This window comes from Scyliorhinus canicula, chromosome 19 (assembly GCF_902713615.1).
Source record: "Scyliorhinus canicula chromosome 19, sScyCan1.1, whole genome shotgun sequence".
Classification (NCBI taxonomy): Eukaryota; Metazoa; Chordata; class Chondrichthyes; order Carcharhiniformes; family Scyliorhinidae; genus Scyliorhinus; species Scyliorhinus canicula.
Genome location: NC_052164.1, coordinates 67184279 through 67199191, shown reverse-complemented (window position 1 = coordinate 67199191; position 14913 = coordinate 67184279). Strand labels below are relative to the sequence as shown.

General features: G+C 48.9%; 1 protein-coding gene across 4 annotated transcripts in view; it reads left to right on the top strand.

Moving 5' to 3' along the window:
• Positions 1-9553: 9553 nt before the first annotated feature.
• The window catches only part of chek1 (checkpoint kinase 1), a 50236-nt gene continuing 44876 nt past the window's right edge, over positions 9554-14913 (top strand). Inside the window, exons 1-3 of one of the 4 annotated variants that reach the window (XM_038779177.1) lie at positions 9570-9667; positions 11867-11955; positions 12944-13167. In XM_038779177.1, coding sequence (XP_038635105.1) covers positions 11891-11955; positions 12944-13167 — 289 coding nt within the window. In that variant the 5' untranslated portion in view covers positions 9570-9667; positions 11867-11890. Of the gene's footprint in view, positions 9764-11866; positions 11956-12943; positions 13168-14913 lie in introns of those variants that run through there. The other 3 variants (XM_038779178.1, XM_038779179.1, XM_038779180.1) reach the window with 3 other exon arrangements.

The following is a 14913-nucleotide window of genomic DNA, read 5'->3' as shown; positions in this document are numbered from 1 at the left end:
GGCCCTTGTGTTCCGATATGTGGATAAGCCCAGCAAAACTGTAAACCGGTGTTTACCTCAGGCTTGAATATTGTCCAGGGCTTGCTGCATTTGGACATGGACTGCTTGAGGAGACACGAATGGCGAGGAATATTGTGCACTCATCTCCGAACATCCCCACTTCTTTTTTGAAAAATATTTTATTGGAGGCATTTTCAAATAAATACATAACAAAGAAGAAAATACAAAAACCAACCCAGCAGGACCAACAGCTACAACATCCTTACACAACCGCCAAAACTCTCCCCCCCCCCCCCCCCCCCCCCCCCCCCCCCCCGCTCTACCCACTGCCACTCCGGCAACTGCCCCGCCCCCATTTTAAACTTTTAACCCAAACCCTTGGCCCAAACAAAAACAGAACCCCCCCCCTCCCCTCAATCACTGAGTACTCCTTAAAGGAGCTGATAAACAGCGTCCACCTCGAGGTGAACCCTTCTCCGCACCTCTGATGGCAAACTCTAGGTGCAGGGACTTTGCCAAATCCCTCACCCATACCCCTACGCTCGGCAGCTCCGAGTCCCACCAGCACAACAAAATCCGACTCCAGGCTATCAGGGAGGCAAAGGCCAACAGATCAGGCTCTTGCCCCATCTGTATGCCTGAAGCCTTCCACATTCCAAATATTGTCACCTCCTGACTCGGAGCTACTGTTACTCCCAAAATCTTCAAAAATCATGGGCGGGATTCTCCGGGGCCGAGCCGGAGAGTCCCCACAACCGGGCCATGCCCCCAGATGCGTTTGGCATGGAGCCGGTCACGGCCCGGGATGGATCGAGGGGGTGGTCTGTGGAGGGGGGGGGGGGGCTCCGATGGGGCCTGGCCCACGAGATCAGGGCCCACTGATCGGCGGGCCGGCCACTCGCTCCCTGGGCCTATTTTATTCCGCGCCGGCCCCTGAACTTCCACGCTGGTGCCACTGCGCATGCGTGGATCGGCACAGTTTGCGATGGGAGGCTGGTGCAGCGTGAACCGCTCCAGCACCGTGCTGGCCCCCCATAGGGGCCAGAATCGGTACTCCTAGCGGCCCGTTCACGCCGTCATGAAACGCGGCGGTGTTTCCAACGGCGTGGACACTCTGCCGCCGAATGGGAGAATCCCACCCCATATCTACAAATCCTGTCCAACAAACAAATCCATAAAATTTCCACCTTCCACCACTCCCAGATCCTCACATCTAACCCTGCCGGGGAAAACCTATGATTGTCGCAAATCGGCGCCCATAGCGACATACCTGCCTTTCTAAAATGCGACCGGCACTGGTTCTACACCTCCACCACTGGGCTTATGAAGTAACTGGCCACTGAGAATGGAAGTGGCGCCAGCAATAGTGCCCTCAAATTGGTCCCTTTACACAAGGCCTCCTCCATCTGCCCCACACCGACCGCCCCTCCTCCGGCCATTTCTTAACCATTGCAATGTTTGCTGCCCAATAATAGTTTTGTAAGTTCGGCAATGCTAAACCCTCTCACCCCTGCCCCCCGCCGATCCCTCTCCAAGAATACCCTTCTAGCTCACGGAGCCTTACCCGTCCACACAAACCTCAAAATCATCTCATTAACATTCCTGAAAACGATTCAGGCACAAAGATCAGGAAGTTCTGAAATGCAAACAAAAACTTTGGCAGCATCGTCATTTTACCGTCTGGACCCGACCAGCCAACAACCATGGCAGCACATCCCACCTCTTAAAGCCTACCTTCAGAATACAAGAGCAGGGATGTACTTCTGAGGCTGTATAAGGCTCTGGTCAGACCCCATTTGGAGTATTGTGAGCAGTTTTTGGGCCCTATGTTTAAGGAAGGATGTGCTGGCCTTGGAAAGGGTCCAGAGGAGGTTGACAAGAATGATCCCTGGAATGAAGAACTTGTCGTATGAGGAACGGTTGAGGACTCTGGGTCTGTACTTGTTGGAGTTTAGAAGGATGAGAGGGGATCTTATTGAAAGGTACAAGATACTGCGAGGCCTGGATAGAGTGGACGTGGAGAGGATGTTTCCACTTGTAGGAAAAACTAGAACTAGAGAGGACACCATCTCAGATTAAAGGGACAAACCTTTAAAACAGTGATGTGGAGGAATTTTTTCAGCCAGAAGGTAGTGAATCTGTGGAACTCTTGGCCGCAGAAGGCTGCGGAGGCCAATTCACTGAGTGTCTTTAAGGCAGAGATAGATAGGTTCGTGATAACTAAGGGGATCAGGGGTTATGGGGAGAAGGCAGGAGAATGGAGATGAGAAAAATATCAGCCATGATTGAATGGCGGAGCAGACTCGATGAGCCAAGTGGCCTAATTCTGCTCCTCTGTCTTATGGTCTTCATTCTCTCCACCAACCGCGCCAAATTTAACTTATGCAGCTGGACCACTTGTATCCCGAGATAACGGAAACTCACCCCTACCAGCCAAAGCAGCAGCACCCCCCTCCCCCACCCCCCCCCCCAAACTCCTCCCCTGTCCCGGGCATTAATTGGGAATATCTCACTTTTCTCCATGTTGAAGTTTATACCCCGAAAAGAGACCAAACTCCCCCAAACTCCGCATGATCCTGTTGAAGCTCCCGACTGGGTCTGAAATATACGATTTTGGATCATCTGCGTTCAGAGAATCTCAGTGCTCCAGTGCCCCCCCCCCCCCCCCCCCCCAGCTCAATACCCCTCCACTGCCTTGAGACCCTAAGTACCATGGCCAGCAGCTCATTCGCTGGGGCAAAGAGCAGTGGGAGAGCAGGCAGCCACCCCTGCCTTGTCCCCCAATGTAACCCAAAATACTCCAAGCTGACCTTGTTAGTCTGAACACTCACTTGAGGCACCTTATAGAACAGCCAAACCCAGTCCACAAATCCTGACCCAAACCCAAACCGCCCCAGCACCTTGAATCAGTACACCCACTCAACCCAATCGAAAGCTTTCTCTGCATCCTTCATTATGACCATTTGCTCCTTCGGCCCTCTGAGGGCATCGTAATTACATTCAGTAACCTCTAGACATTCGTCTACAGCTGCCGCCCCTTCACAAAGCCCGTCTACTCCTCACCTATCACCCCTGGCACACAGTACTCTATCTGCATCGCCAGTACCTTCACCAATAGCTTCAAATCTACATTCAACAGCAAAATTCGGGAGGTACGGCCCACACTTCTCCAGGTCCTAGTCTTTCTTTAAAATGAGGGGTATCGAGGCCCTGAGACACTGTGGGAGGAGCTGTCCCCTCTCCACCGACTCATTATACATCTCAACCAGCGCCAACCCGGAACTCTTGTAGAACGCGGCTGGGAACCCATCCAGACCTGGGGCCTTCACTGTCTGCATCGTCCCCACATAATCCATTATCTCCCTTAGTCCGATCGGGGCCCCTAATCCCTGCACCTTCGCCTCCGCCACCCTCTGGGACTCCAGCCCATCCAAAAACTGCCCCATACCCTCATCCGTCACCGGAGTCTCCAAGCTATGCAATCTACGGTAAAAAACCTCAAACACCCCATTCACCTCCGCTACCACCGTACCCCCACCATCTCTCATCCTCCCAATTTCCTTCGCCGCCACCCGCCTCCTCAGCTGATGTGCAAACATGCTGCTGGCTTTCTCCACATATTCATATACTGCCCCTCTGGCCCTGCGCAATTGCCCCATTGCCTTTCCCATGGACAGAAGTCTAAACTCCACCTGGAGGTTGTCTCTTCATAAACAGCACCTTCTCAGGCGCCGCCAAGTATCTGGTCAACTGTCAGAATTGTCTCCACCAACCTCAACCTCTCAGCCCACCCCACCCTTCTCTTTGTGCGCCCTTACCACTGCTTTCAGCGTCTCCCACAAGGTGGAGGCAGAGACCTTCCCCACCTTATTCTGCTCTGTGTAGTTCTGGGTAGCCACCCCTATCTTTCCGCAAATCTCCTTATCCACCAATAACCCCACATCCAACCTTCGCTGCGGCTGTTGGACGCCCGCAATTCCATCCAATGTGGACATGGTCAGACACCATGATCGCCAAATACTCCGATCCATCCATCCCCACCAACAGCACCTTGTCCAGGACAAAGAAATTAATCTGGGAGTACACCGATTGAATGTGCCAGAAGTATGAAAATTCCTTCGCCCCCAGCCTCTCAAACCGCTACAGGTCTGCCCCTCCCATGCGTCCTTTGCCATGGCCGACACCTTCAGGGACTTGAGACATGACTGGTCCAACCTAGGGTTCAGCAGAGTATTAAAATTTCCCTCCATAATCAGCCGGTGCATGTCCAGGTCTGGGAAATTTGCCAAAACCCGACTTAAAAACTCTACATCGTCCCAATTTGTGCATATACATTCACAGGCGTCCCCACCAACCTCCCACTCACCATCACAAATCTACCCGCAGGGTCTGTCACTATACTCCCCACCTCAAAAGCCACCGTTCTATTGATCAACATTGCTACCCCTAGGCAGCACGGTGGCACAGTAGTTAGCACTGCTGCCTCATGGTGCCGAGGTCCCAGGTTCGATCCTGGCTCTGGGTTATTCTCTGTGTGGAGTTTGCACATTCTCCATTCAGCCAGAGCCTCTCTTTTACCAGCTCCCCCAGAACTATGCCTCATTCACCCTCGGTGCCTCCCCTAGATGTCCACCGTAATTTCCCCTTAACCAATTGTGCCACACCAACTCCATGCACGTCAGCATTCCCCCCCCCCCACTGCACTCCCCCCCATAAACAAAGAAAAAGAAAACCAACCCACCCCACTCTACTCCTCTCACGAATCGAACCCCCACTTCACTCCTGTCAACTAGCCTACCTGCTAGCAACGTGCCTACCCCTTTCCCCCCCACCACCGCTTACCCACAATTCCACAAGCATAGGCCCTCCGCTAGGCACACAATCTCTGCTTCCAACGACATCAACTGGGCCTCATGGTCCACCACCACTTCCTCTACTTTCTCGAGGGCTGAACTCTGTGTCTCCAGCCTTTGCTTCACTTTCTCAACAGATGTCCGGATCGGCTCCCCCACCTTAGCCGGGTCCTCCGAGGCCTCTAGCCTCTGCTGTTGGAACTTGGTGTTCAAAGCTCTTCGCCATCTTTCCCTCTGTCGCATTTAAAAGGTCCTCCTGGCCAGATTGCTGCCCCTTGCTCGTTACACTCCTCATTTGATAAGCCATAAACAGGCCCTACCAGGGGAGAATTTCTATCCCTCGCTGTTCATGCACTTTGCACAAGCAAACACCCCCTATAATGGGTGAAAAAGACCAAACAATTCCACCTCGAACAAGAGCCACCAAATGTGCGACCACTCACTCCATGGCCGCCACCAAAGTAAACATCCCCACTTCTGACCTTATAGGAACGATTCTTTAAAACCGAGGTGAGGAGGAATTTCTTCAGCCAGAGGGTGGTGAATCTGTGGAACTCTTTGCCGCAGAAGACTGGAGGCCAAATCACTGAGTGTCTTTAAGACAGAGATGGATAGGTTCTTGATTAATAAGGGGATCAGGGGTTATGGGGAGAAGGCAGGAAAATGGGGATGAGAAAATATCAGCAATGATTGAATGGCGGAGCAGACTCGATGGGCCGAGTGGCCTCATTCTGCTCCTATGTCTTATGATGGATGGGAGGTCATTAATGAAGCAGTTGAAGATGGCTGGACTTAGAACACTACCTTGAGGAACACCTACAGCGATGTTCTGCAGCTGAGATGATTGACCTCCAACAACCACAACCATCAGCCTGTCAACTCCCAACAAACTGTGCTTGGTGAAAACAAAACCTGTTTAAAAAGCCAGTTGTTTGATGCTAAGTCAGAATCAATCCCTAAAGATATAAGGACCTAGTATGATAGCTCTTGCTGGATTTTGCCTGTAGTTTTAAAACCTATGGGATGTTGTTTGGGGAGGTTTAGCTCTGAAGGTAGGAAAATAAAGTTTTTGAAACTGGATAAATTTAAAGATAGCCTGTGGGATTCTCTGTCGGCTGGATTCTCCGTTTTGCTGGCAGCGTACACATGCCCGCAGGTTTCCCGATGGCATGGGGTGGCCATAATGGGAACACCAATGGCCGGCTGCAGGAATGGAGAATCCCGCTACTGGTGGGGGCGTGCCGCGCCGACAAACCGGGCTGGTGGGAAGGAGAATCCGCCCATGGTATGAAGCCATTAAGGTAGTTAAGTGTATTTCTAGGTGACGTTCTTGTTGTCTGTTTTATTGTTTGAAATTATCCCATTGTAGTCAACCTGAAACCAGTATCACATGATCGAGACTTGAGGCGGCATGGTGGCACAGTGGTGGTGGCATGGTGATACAGTGGCTAACATTGCTGCTTCACAGCGCCAGGGACCCGGGTTCAATTCTGGCCGTGCGGGTGACTGTGTGGAGATTGCATTTTCTCCCCGTGTCTGCGGTGGTTTCCTCCAGGTACTCCAGTTTCCTCCCAGAGTCTAAAGATGTGCAGGTTAGGTGGATTGCCATGCTAAATTGGCCCTTAGTGTCCAAAAAGGTTAGGTGGGGTTACTGGGATAGGGTGAGGCCATGGGGCTCTTTCAGAGGGTCAGTGCAGACTTGATGGTCTGAATGGCCTCTTTCTTTTTTTTTAAATATAATTTTTATTGGAATTTTTTACAGAAAATATAAAACATAATGACAAACAATGAAATGCAACAAAATAACCCATAATAACTGTAACACCTCCAGACCGTATCGACGCATGTATCACATCCCCCCCCCCCCCCCCCCCCCCCGAATGGCCTCTTTCTGCGCTGTAGTGATTCTTCTATGAGCTATTTGAATTTCTTTAATTACAAAGCCTTTGGAAGTTACCCCGAGTCGCTGTTTGACCTCCAAAAGTGTAACTCCAGGCAACAGACTGTTGCTATCCACCACCTTTACATTGAACAGAGCTCTGTTCAGGTACAAATGCCTGGTCGTTATCTAAACTGTGAATTACTGGAACAGTTGATCTGGTATCTTCAAGATTAAATTACCTCTATGGGCATTATTTCTTTGTAGAGGTCTAATTTCTGGAAAGATGGGTCACCCTGCAACAGTCAACCTCTCCTCTGAAGGAACATCCCATTAGACTTCCGATTCCAGACTCTGGATACACAAAAAACCCAAGTTGTACCTTTACTGTGGTCTTGTGCTGAGAATTCTTCCTTTCCCTTAGCCCGCTTTAATGGCCAGGAGGCAGACATTATAAGAACATAAGAATTAGGAGCAGGAGTAGGCCATCTGGCCTCTCAAGCCTGCTCCGCCATTCAATAAGATCATGGCTGATCTTTTTTGTGGACTCATCTACACTTACCCGCCCGCTCACCATAATTCCTTTGCTGTTCAAAAATCTATCTATCTTTGCCTTAAAAACATTTAACAAGGTAGCCTCAACTGCTTCACTGAGAAGTTCCTCCTCAACTCAGTCCAAAATCTGCTCGCCCTTATTTTGAGGCTATGCTCACTAGTTCCAGTTTCACTCACCAGTGGAAACAGCCGACCGGCTTCTATTATTAATAATACTAATCTTTATTATTGTCACAAGTAGGCTTACATTAACACTGCAATGAAGTTACTATGAAAAGCTCCTAGTCGCCACACTCCAGCGCCTGTTCGGGTACACCGAGGGAGAATTCAGAATGTCCAAATCACCTAACAGCACGTCTTTCGGGACATGTGGGAGGAAACTGGAGCACCCGGAGAAAACCCACGCAGACATGGGGAGAACGTGCAGACTGTGCACAGGCAGTGACCTAAGCCGGGAATCAAACCTGGGACCTCGGCGCCGTGAGGCAACAGTGCTAACCACTGCACCACTGTGCTGCCCCAAACCTTTCTTTTTTGATCTTCCAATAGAGATACTCGATGAAGGGCAGCACGGTGGCCTAGTGGTTAGCGCAACCGCCTCACGGCGCTGAGGTCCCAGGTTCGATCCCGGCTCTGGGTCACTGTCTGTGTGGAGTTTGCACATTCTCCCCGTGTCTGCGTGGGTTTCGCCCCCACAACCCAAAAATGTGCAGAGTAGGTGGATTGGCCACGCTAAATTGCCCCTTAATTGGAAAAAATAATTGGGTAATCTAAATTTAAAAAAAAAAAAGAGATACTTGATGAATGACAGAATTCTGTCATATTTGTTTTTAAAATCACACCCGACAAATTCTAAGATACCACACGTGTATAACTAGCAAGAATTCTCAGCCATTTTTTTCTCACGGTATCTGGAACAGGATTTATATTGTTTGCAGAGAATAGGAATTTCCACAATGTGAAATGAGTTACCTTTTGTTGATTTGGTGAATGATGAGAGATTTCTCTCTGTGGGGCGCTATTTAATGGGCAAGTTCTATGTTTCATATTGGGTGCGACTTCCTGGGTGCTTCCCGATGGCCGAACCGGCGAGACCACGGCCCATGGTTAACGGCACTTAGTGCCAGATATTATCGCCCATGAGCTTCATGGTGGAACTGACTGTCCTGCCAGCTGATTCGCTGGAACCGCACCTGGCAACTCCCTGCTAACAAGGGCGAGCAGCTCATAAACGCTCCCTCTAACTTCCAGGGAGCACACAACCATAGCACCACATAGACCTGCACCATGATCCGGGGATGCCACCCTGGCCAGGCTACTGGACGCTGTGGAGGCGAGACGGGCCACCCTGTTTCTGCTATCCGTAAGGAATTGGAGATGTGGAGAGACCGACAATCAGTTCGGGCTTCCACCCCAGCTCTCTCGAATTCCCCAAGCCTCCCCCACCTTTACCTATCCCGCCTTCTCTCTGAGTGCCATCTAGTGAGCCAGTTCTGCTGGACAATTGCAAGCAAGGGAATTCCAAGTGGGATTTACCACTCTCTTTCATTCTGCTCCACCAACTCTTGTCATGTAACACCTCCAATTTTACGCCTTAATCACAGACTTTCCCTATTGTTCTTTTCCACCCTCCCTCATTTCTGTACTTAAAAGTTACAACATCTGTAATCTGCCCCCGGTTCTGATTAAATGTTGACCTGAAACATTAACTGTTTCTCTCTCCACAGATAGTTCCATAGAATCATAGAATTATCATAGAATTTACAGTGCAGAAGGAGGCCATTCGGCCCATCGAGTTTACACCGGCCCTTGGAAAGAGCACCCTACCCAAGCCCACACCCCCACCCTATCCCCACCTGCCCTTTTTGGACACAAAGGGCAATTTATCATGGCTAATCCACGTAACCTGCACATCTTTGGACTGCGGGACGAAACCGGAGCACCCGGAGGAAACCCATGCACACACGGGGAGAACCTGCAGACGCCGCACAGACACTGACCCAAGCCGAGAATTGAACCTGGGACCCTGGAGCTGGGAAGCAACAATGCTAACCACTGTGGTACCATGCCACCCACTACCTGAGTATTTCCAGCATTTTCTATTGTTGTTAAGTTGTTGTTGTGCATGCAAAATTTAACTTGCCAGATTTCCAGTCCATGTATTTAACATGACCCTTCAATGTTGTAAAATCACCCCCAGGGGCCAGGTTTGAATCTCCCGCCCGTGTCGACGTCATGGGCTGATGTAAGACGCCGGCAGCGTGACGATGTTCTTAGCGTCATGACGTACGCGCGACGTGATGTCGATACGCAAGGCGCCAAAACTTGATGGTTGTCTGAGGCGAGAGAGTTTCTTAGCCGGAGCCGGCGGCGGAGCCAGGTGCAGGAGGCGGCCGGAGCCTTAATCCGGGGTCGGGCTGCTGCTTCGGGGATCCGGGGAGAGGGGATCACCAGGGCGAACATCATTTTTTTCGGGGTGATGTGGGGTTTGGGTCCTGGTTCGGGGGGTGTGGGGTTAGGGTCGGGTGTGGGGTTAGGGTTCCGGGGGGGGGGGGGGGGGGGTGGTGGTGTGGGGTTAGGGTTCGGGTTCGGGGGGGGGGGGGGTGGTGGTGGTGTGGTGTGGGGTTAGGGTTCGGGGGGGGTGTGGGTGTGGGTGTGGGGTTAGGGTTTCGGGGGCGGGGGGTTGGTGGTGTGGGGTTAGGGTCCTATTTTGGGGTGGGTAGGGTAGGGGTCCTAGTTGGGTTGGGGGGGAAGGGTGTGGGGTTAGAGGTCTGGTTCAGGGGGTGGATGGAGTTAGGGTCCTGGTTCAGGGGGTGGATGGAGTTAGGGTCCTGGTTCAGGGGGTGGATGGAGTTAGGGTCCTGATGTGGGATTTTGGGGTGGTGTGGGGTTGGGTCCTGGTTTCGGGGGAGGTGTGGGGTTAGGGTGCTGGTTTGAGGGAGGGGGGTGGAGTTGGGGTCCTGATGTGGGGTTGGGTCCTGGTTTGGGGTGTGTGTGTGGTTGGGTCCTGGTTTTTGGGGGGGGATATGTGTGATTAGGGTCCTGGTTTTCGGGATGTGTTCGGTTAGCGTCCTGATGTTGGGGGAAGTATGGGTAGGGAGAGTCTTGTTCTGAGAATCGGTTTGTGATGATCCTGGTATGGGTGAGTTTGGAATGGAGAGTCATTTTTTGGTGTTGTCTGGTAGGGGTGAGACACCTGGTTTGGATCTCGTGGTAGTGCAGATTTCTCGCTTTGGTCTTGAGGGAATGGGCCCTGATATTGGGCTTACAATGACTGTCACTGGGCTGATGCTAAAAGGTTGTGTAGAGAAGATCTTGTTTGTCTGGTAGAAAGCAGTGGAAGAGTTGGGATTGAAGGACCTCAAGCAAATAAAGCGTTAAGAGACAGTCTTTCTGACATATACTGGAGCCTGTTAGACTGAAGAAATTTCAAAAGTGCAGCAAGTCATCAGACTTGAACATACTGTCTACAGGAAGGCAGGAAGATAATAGTGCTGAATTGATCAAAAGCACACAGCTCTTTGCGGGATTCTACTGATGAGAATTTGATGTTGCACAAAATTCTTGATTGCGAAGAACTTCAATGAGAGATTTTGAATGCTGTGTTGAACATAATGGACTCAGTAATGGAGTACATAAATGCAGGACGATTGTTGACCATTCTCCTGTATTTGGCTCCTATTGTGATAGTGGGATTGATGTGTGGTGTTTACCCTATCGTGGTCTTTTAAAGCCTTGTATCATTCAGGATAGAGATTGTTGGAAGTAGTAGAAGAGGGAACATGTGAATTGTGAACAATTTTGCAGCGGTTTCTCTGCCGCAGATTAGTTAGAAAGATGTTTTACCATCGTTCACATCCTAATAGTTAATGATTTGTAGCCTATTGATATGTTTGGGATGCTGCCGATGCAGACTTCATGCAGTACAACTGATGACATGCCAACATGGAGTTTTACTTTAGCTGCCTTTAGTATTCTAAAATGACTTGAGGAATGGAGGTTACGTGCAGTAATTGGAAGGTAGTTTTTAAGGAGGCTGTTAAAGGTGGGACAGAGAGAGTTACTGACTATAGTTCACTGAACTCAGTTTGTACATTGGGCCAGAAGAGTGGTAGCGTACCGGGGTCTGGCAGCTTTCCTCCTCACAGTAACTGGAAAAACTGCAAGACCAGATTTAAAAGAAAAGGTTTCTCAAAATGGATGAAAGACAGCAGTTTGTTCTTTATATCTCAAAAAAAATTAACTTTGCAAACCTTGTTGTAAAACTCTATTTTAAAATTTGAAAATGTGTACCCAAAATACAATGTACCCATCTCTTTGGATTTTGTTCCTCTGCTCTCATTAGCAGGGAAATGAGAAAGGACAGTAACCTGGAAAAAAATGTCCAGATATTACTTTCCATTATGTATAAGTCTCTATCTTGATTTTACTTTAATATTCAGCTTTCAACGAGATGATGGTGTCAGGGGTTAGTATCCTGGGTCAGGAGTTTTATTTGGATGCGGCAAAAGAAAAGTTAGATCTTGAGTACCTAATGATTACGTTCTCTTGTGTTGACAAATACTGTTTATTTTTTCAGTGCTCTTGGTGATTGGCTGGGAAGATGGCAGTTCCATTTGTCGAGGATTGGGATCTGGTGCAGACGCTTGGTGAAGGTGCATATGGCGAGTGAGTCTTAGCTGCTAATCCATGCTTTTTCAAAGAGGTGAATAGTCGATGTATCCCTCCTGTGGATATTTAGGAGAGTTGGGACTCTTAAAAATAAAAACGGCCACTAGGACCTCTCCATAAGACAGAGGAGCTGAATTAGGCCACTCGGCCCATCGAGTCTGCTCCGCCATTCAATCATGGCTGATATTTTTCTCATCCCCATTCTCCTGCCTTCTCCCCATAACCCCTGATCCCCTTATTGATCAAAAACCTATCTATCTCTGTTTTAAAGACACTCAGTGATTTGGCTTCCACAGCCTTCTGCGGCAAAGATGTCCACAGATTCCCCACCCTCTGGCTGAAGAAATTCCTCCTCATCTCTGTTTTAAAGGATCGTCCCTTTAGTGTGAGATTGTGTCCTCTCCTTCTAGTTTTTCCTACAAGTGGAAGCATTCTCTCCACGTCCACTCTATCCAGGCTCTCAAATTGGTTAAAAATGAAATCTGAAAAGTTAGCTGAATCTTCAAACCTTGCTCAAAATGTCAAGTTGCTGAAGTAGATGGAATGGTTTTGGAATAAAAACAAAATGCTGATTAAAATCTCAACCGATCTGGCAGCATCTGGGGAGCGAGAAACAGAGTTGATGTTTTGTGGCCCTTCACAGTTAGAGGGAGAAATATACTGAATAAGAGGGGTGGAGTAGAGTAGGCCCGTGATAGGTGGGGGAACAAAAGATGTGGAGGGCAGGTGGAGAAACCAGGGAAATGGGATGGACCACTTAAGAAGTGGGGTGTGAGGAGGTGCAGTCGAGATAGCTGTGGGAGTCAGTGGGCTTTTAATGAATATTGGTGGTCAATCTATCACCAGGAATGGGAGCAGAAGTATCGGAGGTGGACCATGTGAAGGTGAGAGAGGGGTGGAAATTGGAAGTGAAATTGCTAAGTTTTTCCAGATGTTTTTGGAATTGCTTTGCATTGTATTTTAAGCAACTTCTGCTTGCCTGTAGGGTGCAATTGGCTGTGAATCGGCGAACAGAGGAGGCGGTCGCGGTGAAGAAAGTGGACACTGCACGGGCTCTCGATTGTCCCGAGAATATCAAAAAGGAAATCTGCATCAATAAGATGTTGAACCACCCAAACATTGTTCGTTTCTATGGACATCGGCGAGAGGCCAACATCCAGTACCTTTTTCTGGAGTATTGCAGTGGAGGAGAACTCTTTGACAGAATAGGTAGGAGCCTTAGATACACCTCTGGGTGATGGGGAAGAACAACAATTTTCATTAATATCGCACCTTTAATATCTCAAGGTATTTCACAGGAGAATTGTCAAACATAATTTGACGCTGTATCTTAGAGATATTAGGACAAACAACCAAAAGTTAGGGAAGGTGATCGGTTTAAGTTTGCTATGAAGGAAGAGAAAGAGATCTCGGGAGAAAATTTTATAATTTAGGGCCGAGGCAGTTGTTCAGTGATGAAAATTGGGTGATATGCAAGAGGCCAGAGTTGGAGGAGTGTGGGTACTTGCAGAGTTGTGTGGCTGGAGGAGGGTATAGCAATAAGGAGGGGCAAAGTCTTGGAGGGATTTAGAAAGAAGGAAGGAATGTTTTTTTTTAAATTTAGAGTACCCAATTGATTTTTCCGATTAAGGGGCAATTTAGCGTGGCCAATCCATCTAGCCTGCACATCTTTGGGTTGTGGGGGTGAAACCCATGCAAACACGGAGAGAATGTGCAAACTCCACACGGGACAGTGACCCAGAGCCAGGATCGAACCTGGGACCTCGACGCCGTGAGGCAGCAGGGCTAACCCACTGTGCTACCGTGTTGCCCAAGAAGGAAGGAATGTTGATGGACTGGGTGCCACTGTAGATCAGGAGGCAAAGATAAATAGATTTAATAGCAGAGTATTTGGAAAACAGAAGTCGAATAGAACAGAGTCAGCATGGAATTACGAGAGGGAAAACCGATGTACTGGAATTCTTCGAGGATGTAATTGGTAGAGTTCATGAGGGAGAACTAGTGGATGTGGTTTATTTAGACTGTCAGAAAGCTTTTGGCAAAGTCCCACAGAAGAGATTAGCTTGTAAAATTAAAGCATATGGGATTGTGGTTGCGAAATGAGATGGATAGAAAACTAGTTGACAAAGATGAAACGAAGAGTAGGAATAAATGGGTCTTTTCCCAAAAGGCAGACGGTGTCTTGTGGGGTATCGCAGGGATTGGTGCTGGGACTCCGGCTATTTGCTATATAGGTTAATGATTTACATGAGGAAACTAAATGTAATATCTCCAAATTTGCAGATGATACAAAGCTGGGTGGGAGGTGAGCTGTGAGGAGGATGTATCGCCTTTATAGCGACAGGATTTGAGTACAGGAGCAGGGATGTATTGCTGCAATTCTACAGGGTCTTGGGGAGACCACACCTGGAATATTGTGTGCAGTTTAGATCTCATTATCTGAGGAAGGATGTTCTTGCTATAGTGGGATTGCAGTGAAGGTTTATCAGACTGATTCCTGGAATTACGGGACAGACATACGGGGAGAGATTGAGTCAGAATTGTATCAGCTGGAGTTCAAAAGAATGACAGGAAATTTCATAGAAACCTATAAAATTCTAACAGGACCAGACAGGGTAGATGTAGAAAGGATATTATAGGAAGGATATTGTTAAACTAGAAAGAGTGCAGAAGAGATTTGAAAAAAAAAAGAAAAATGAAAATCGCTTATTGTCACGAGTAGGCTTCAATGAAGTTACTGTGAAAAGCCCCTAGTCGCCACATTCCGGCGCCTGTCCGGGGAGGCTGATACGGGAATCGAACCGTGCTGCTGGCCTGCTTGGTCTGCTTTCAAAGCCAGCGATTTAGCCCAGTGAGCCAAACAAGCCCCTCCAACCCAATTTGAGGAAGCTACCAAAACTTGATGAGTTATAAGGATAGGCTGGGACTTTTTTCCCTGGAGCATAGGAGGCTTAG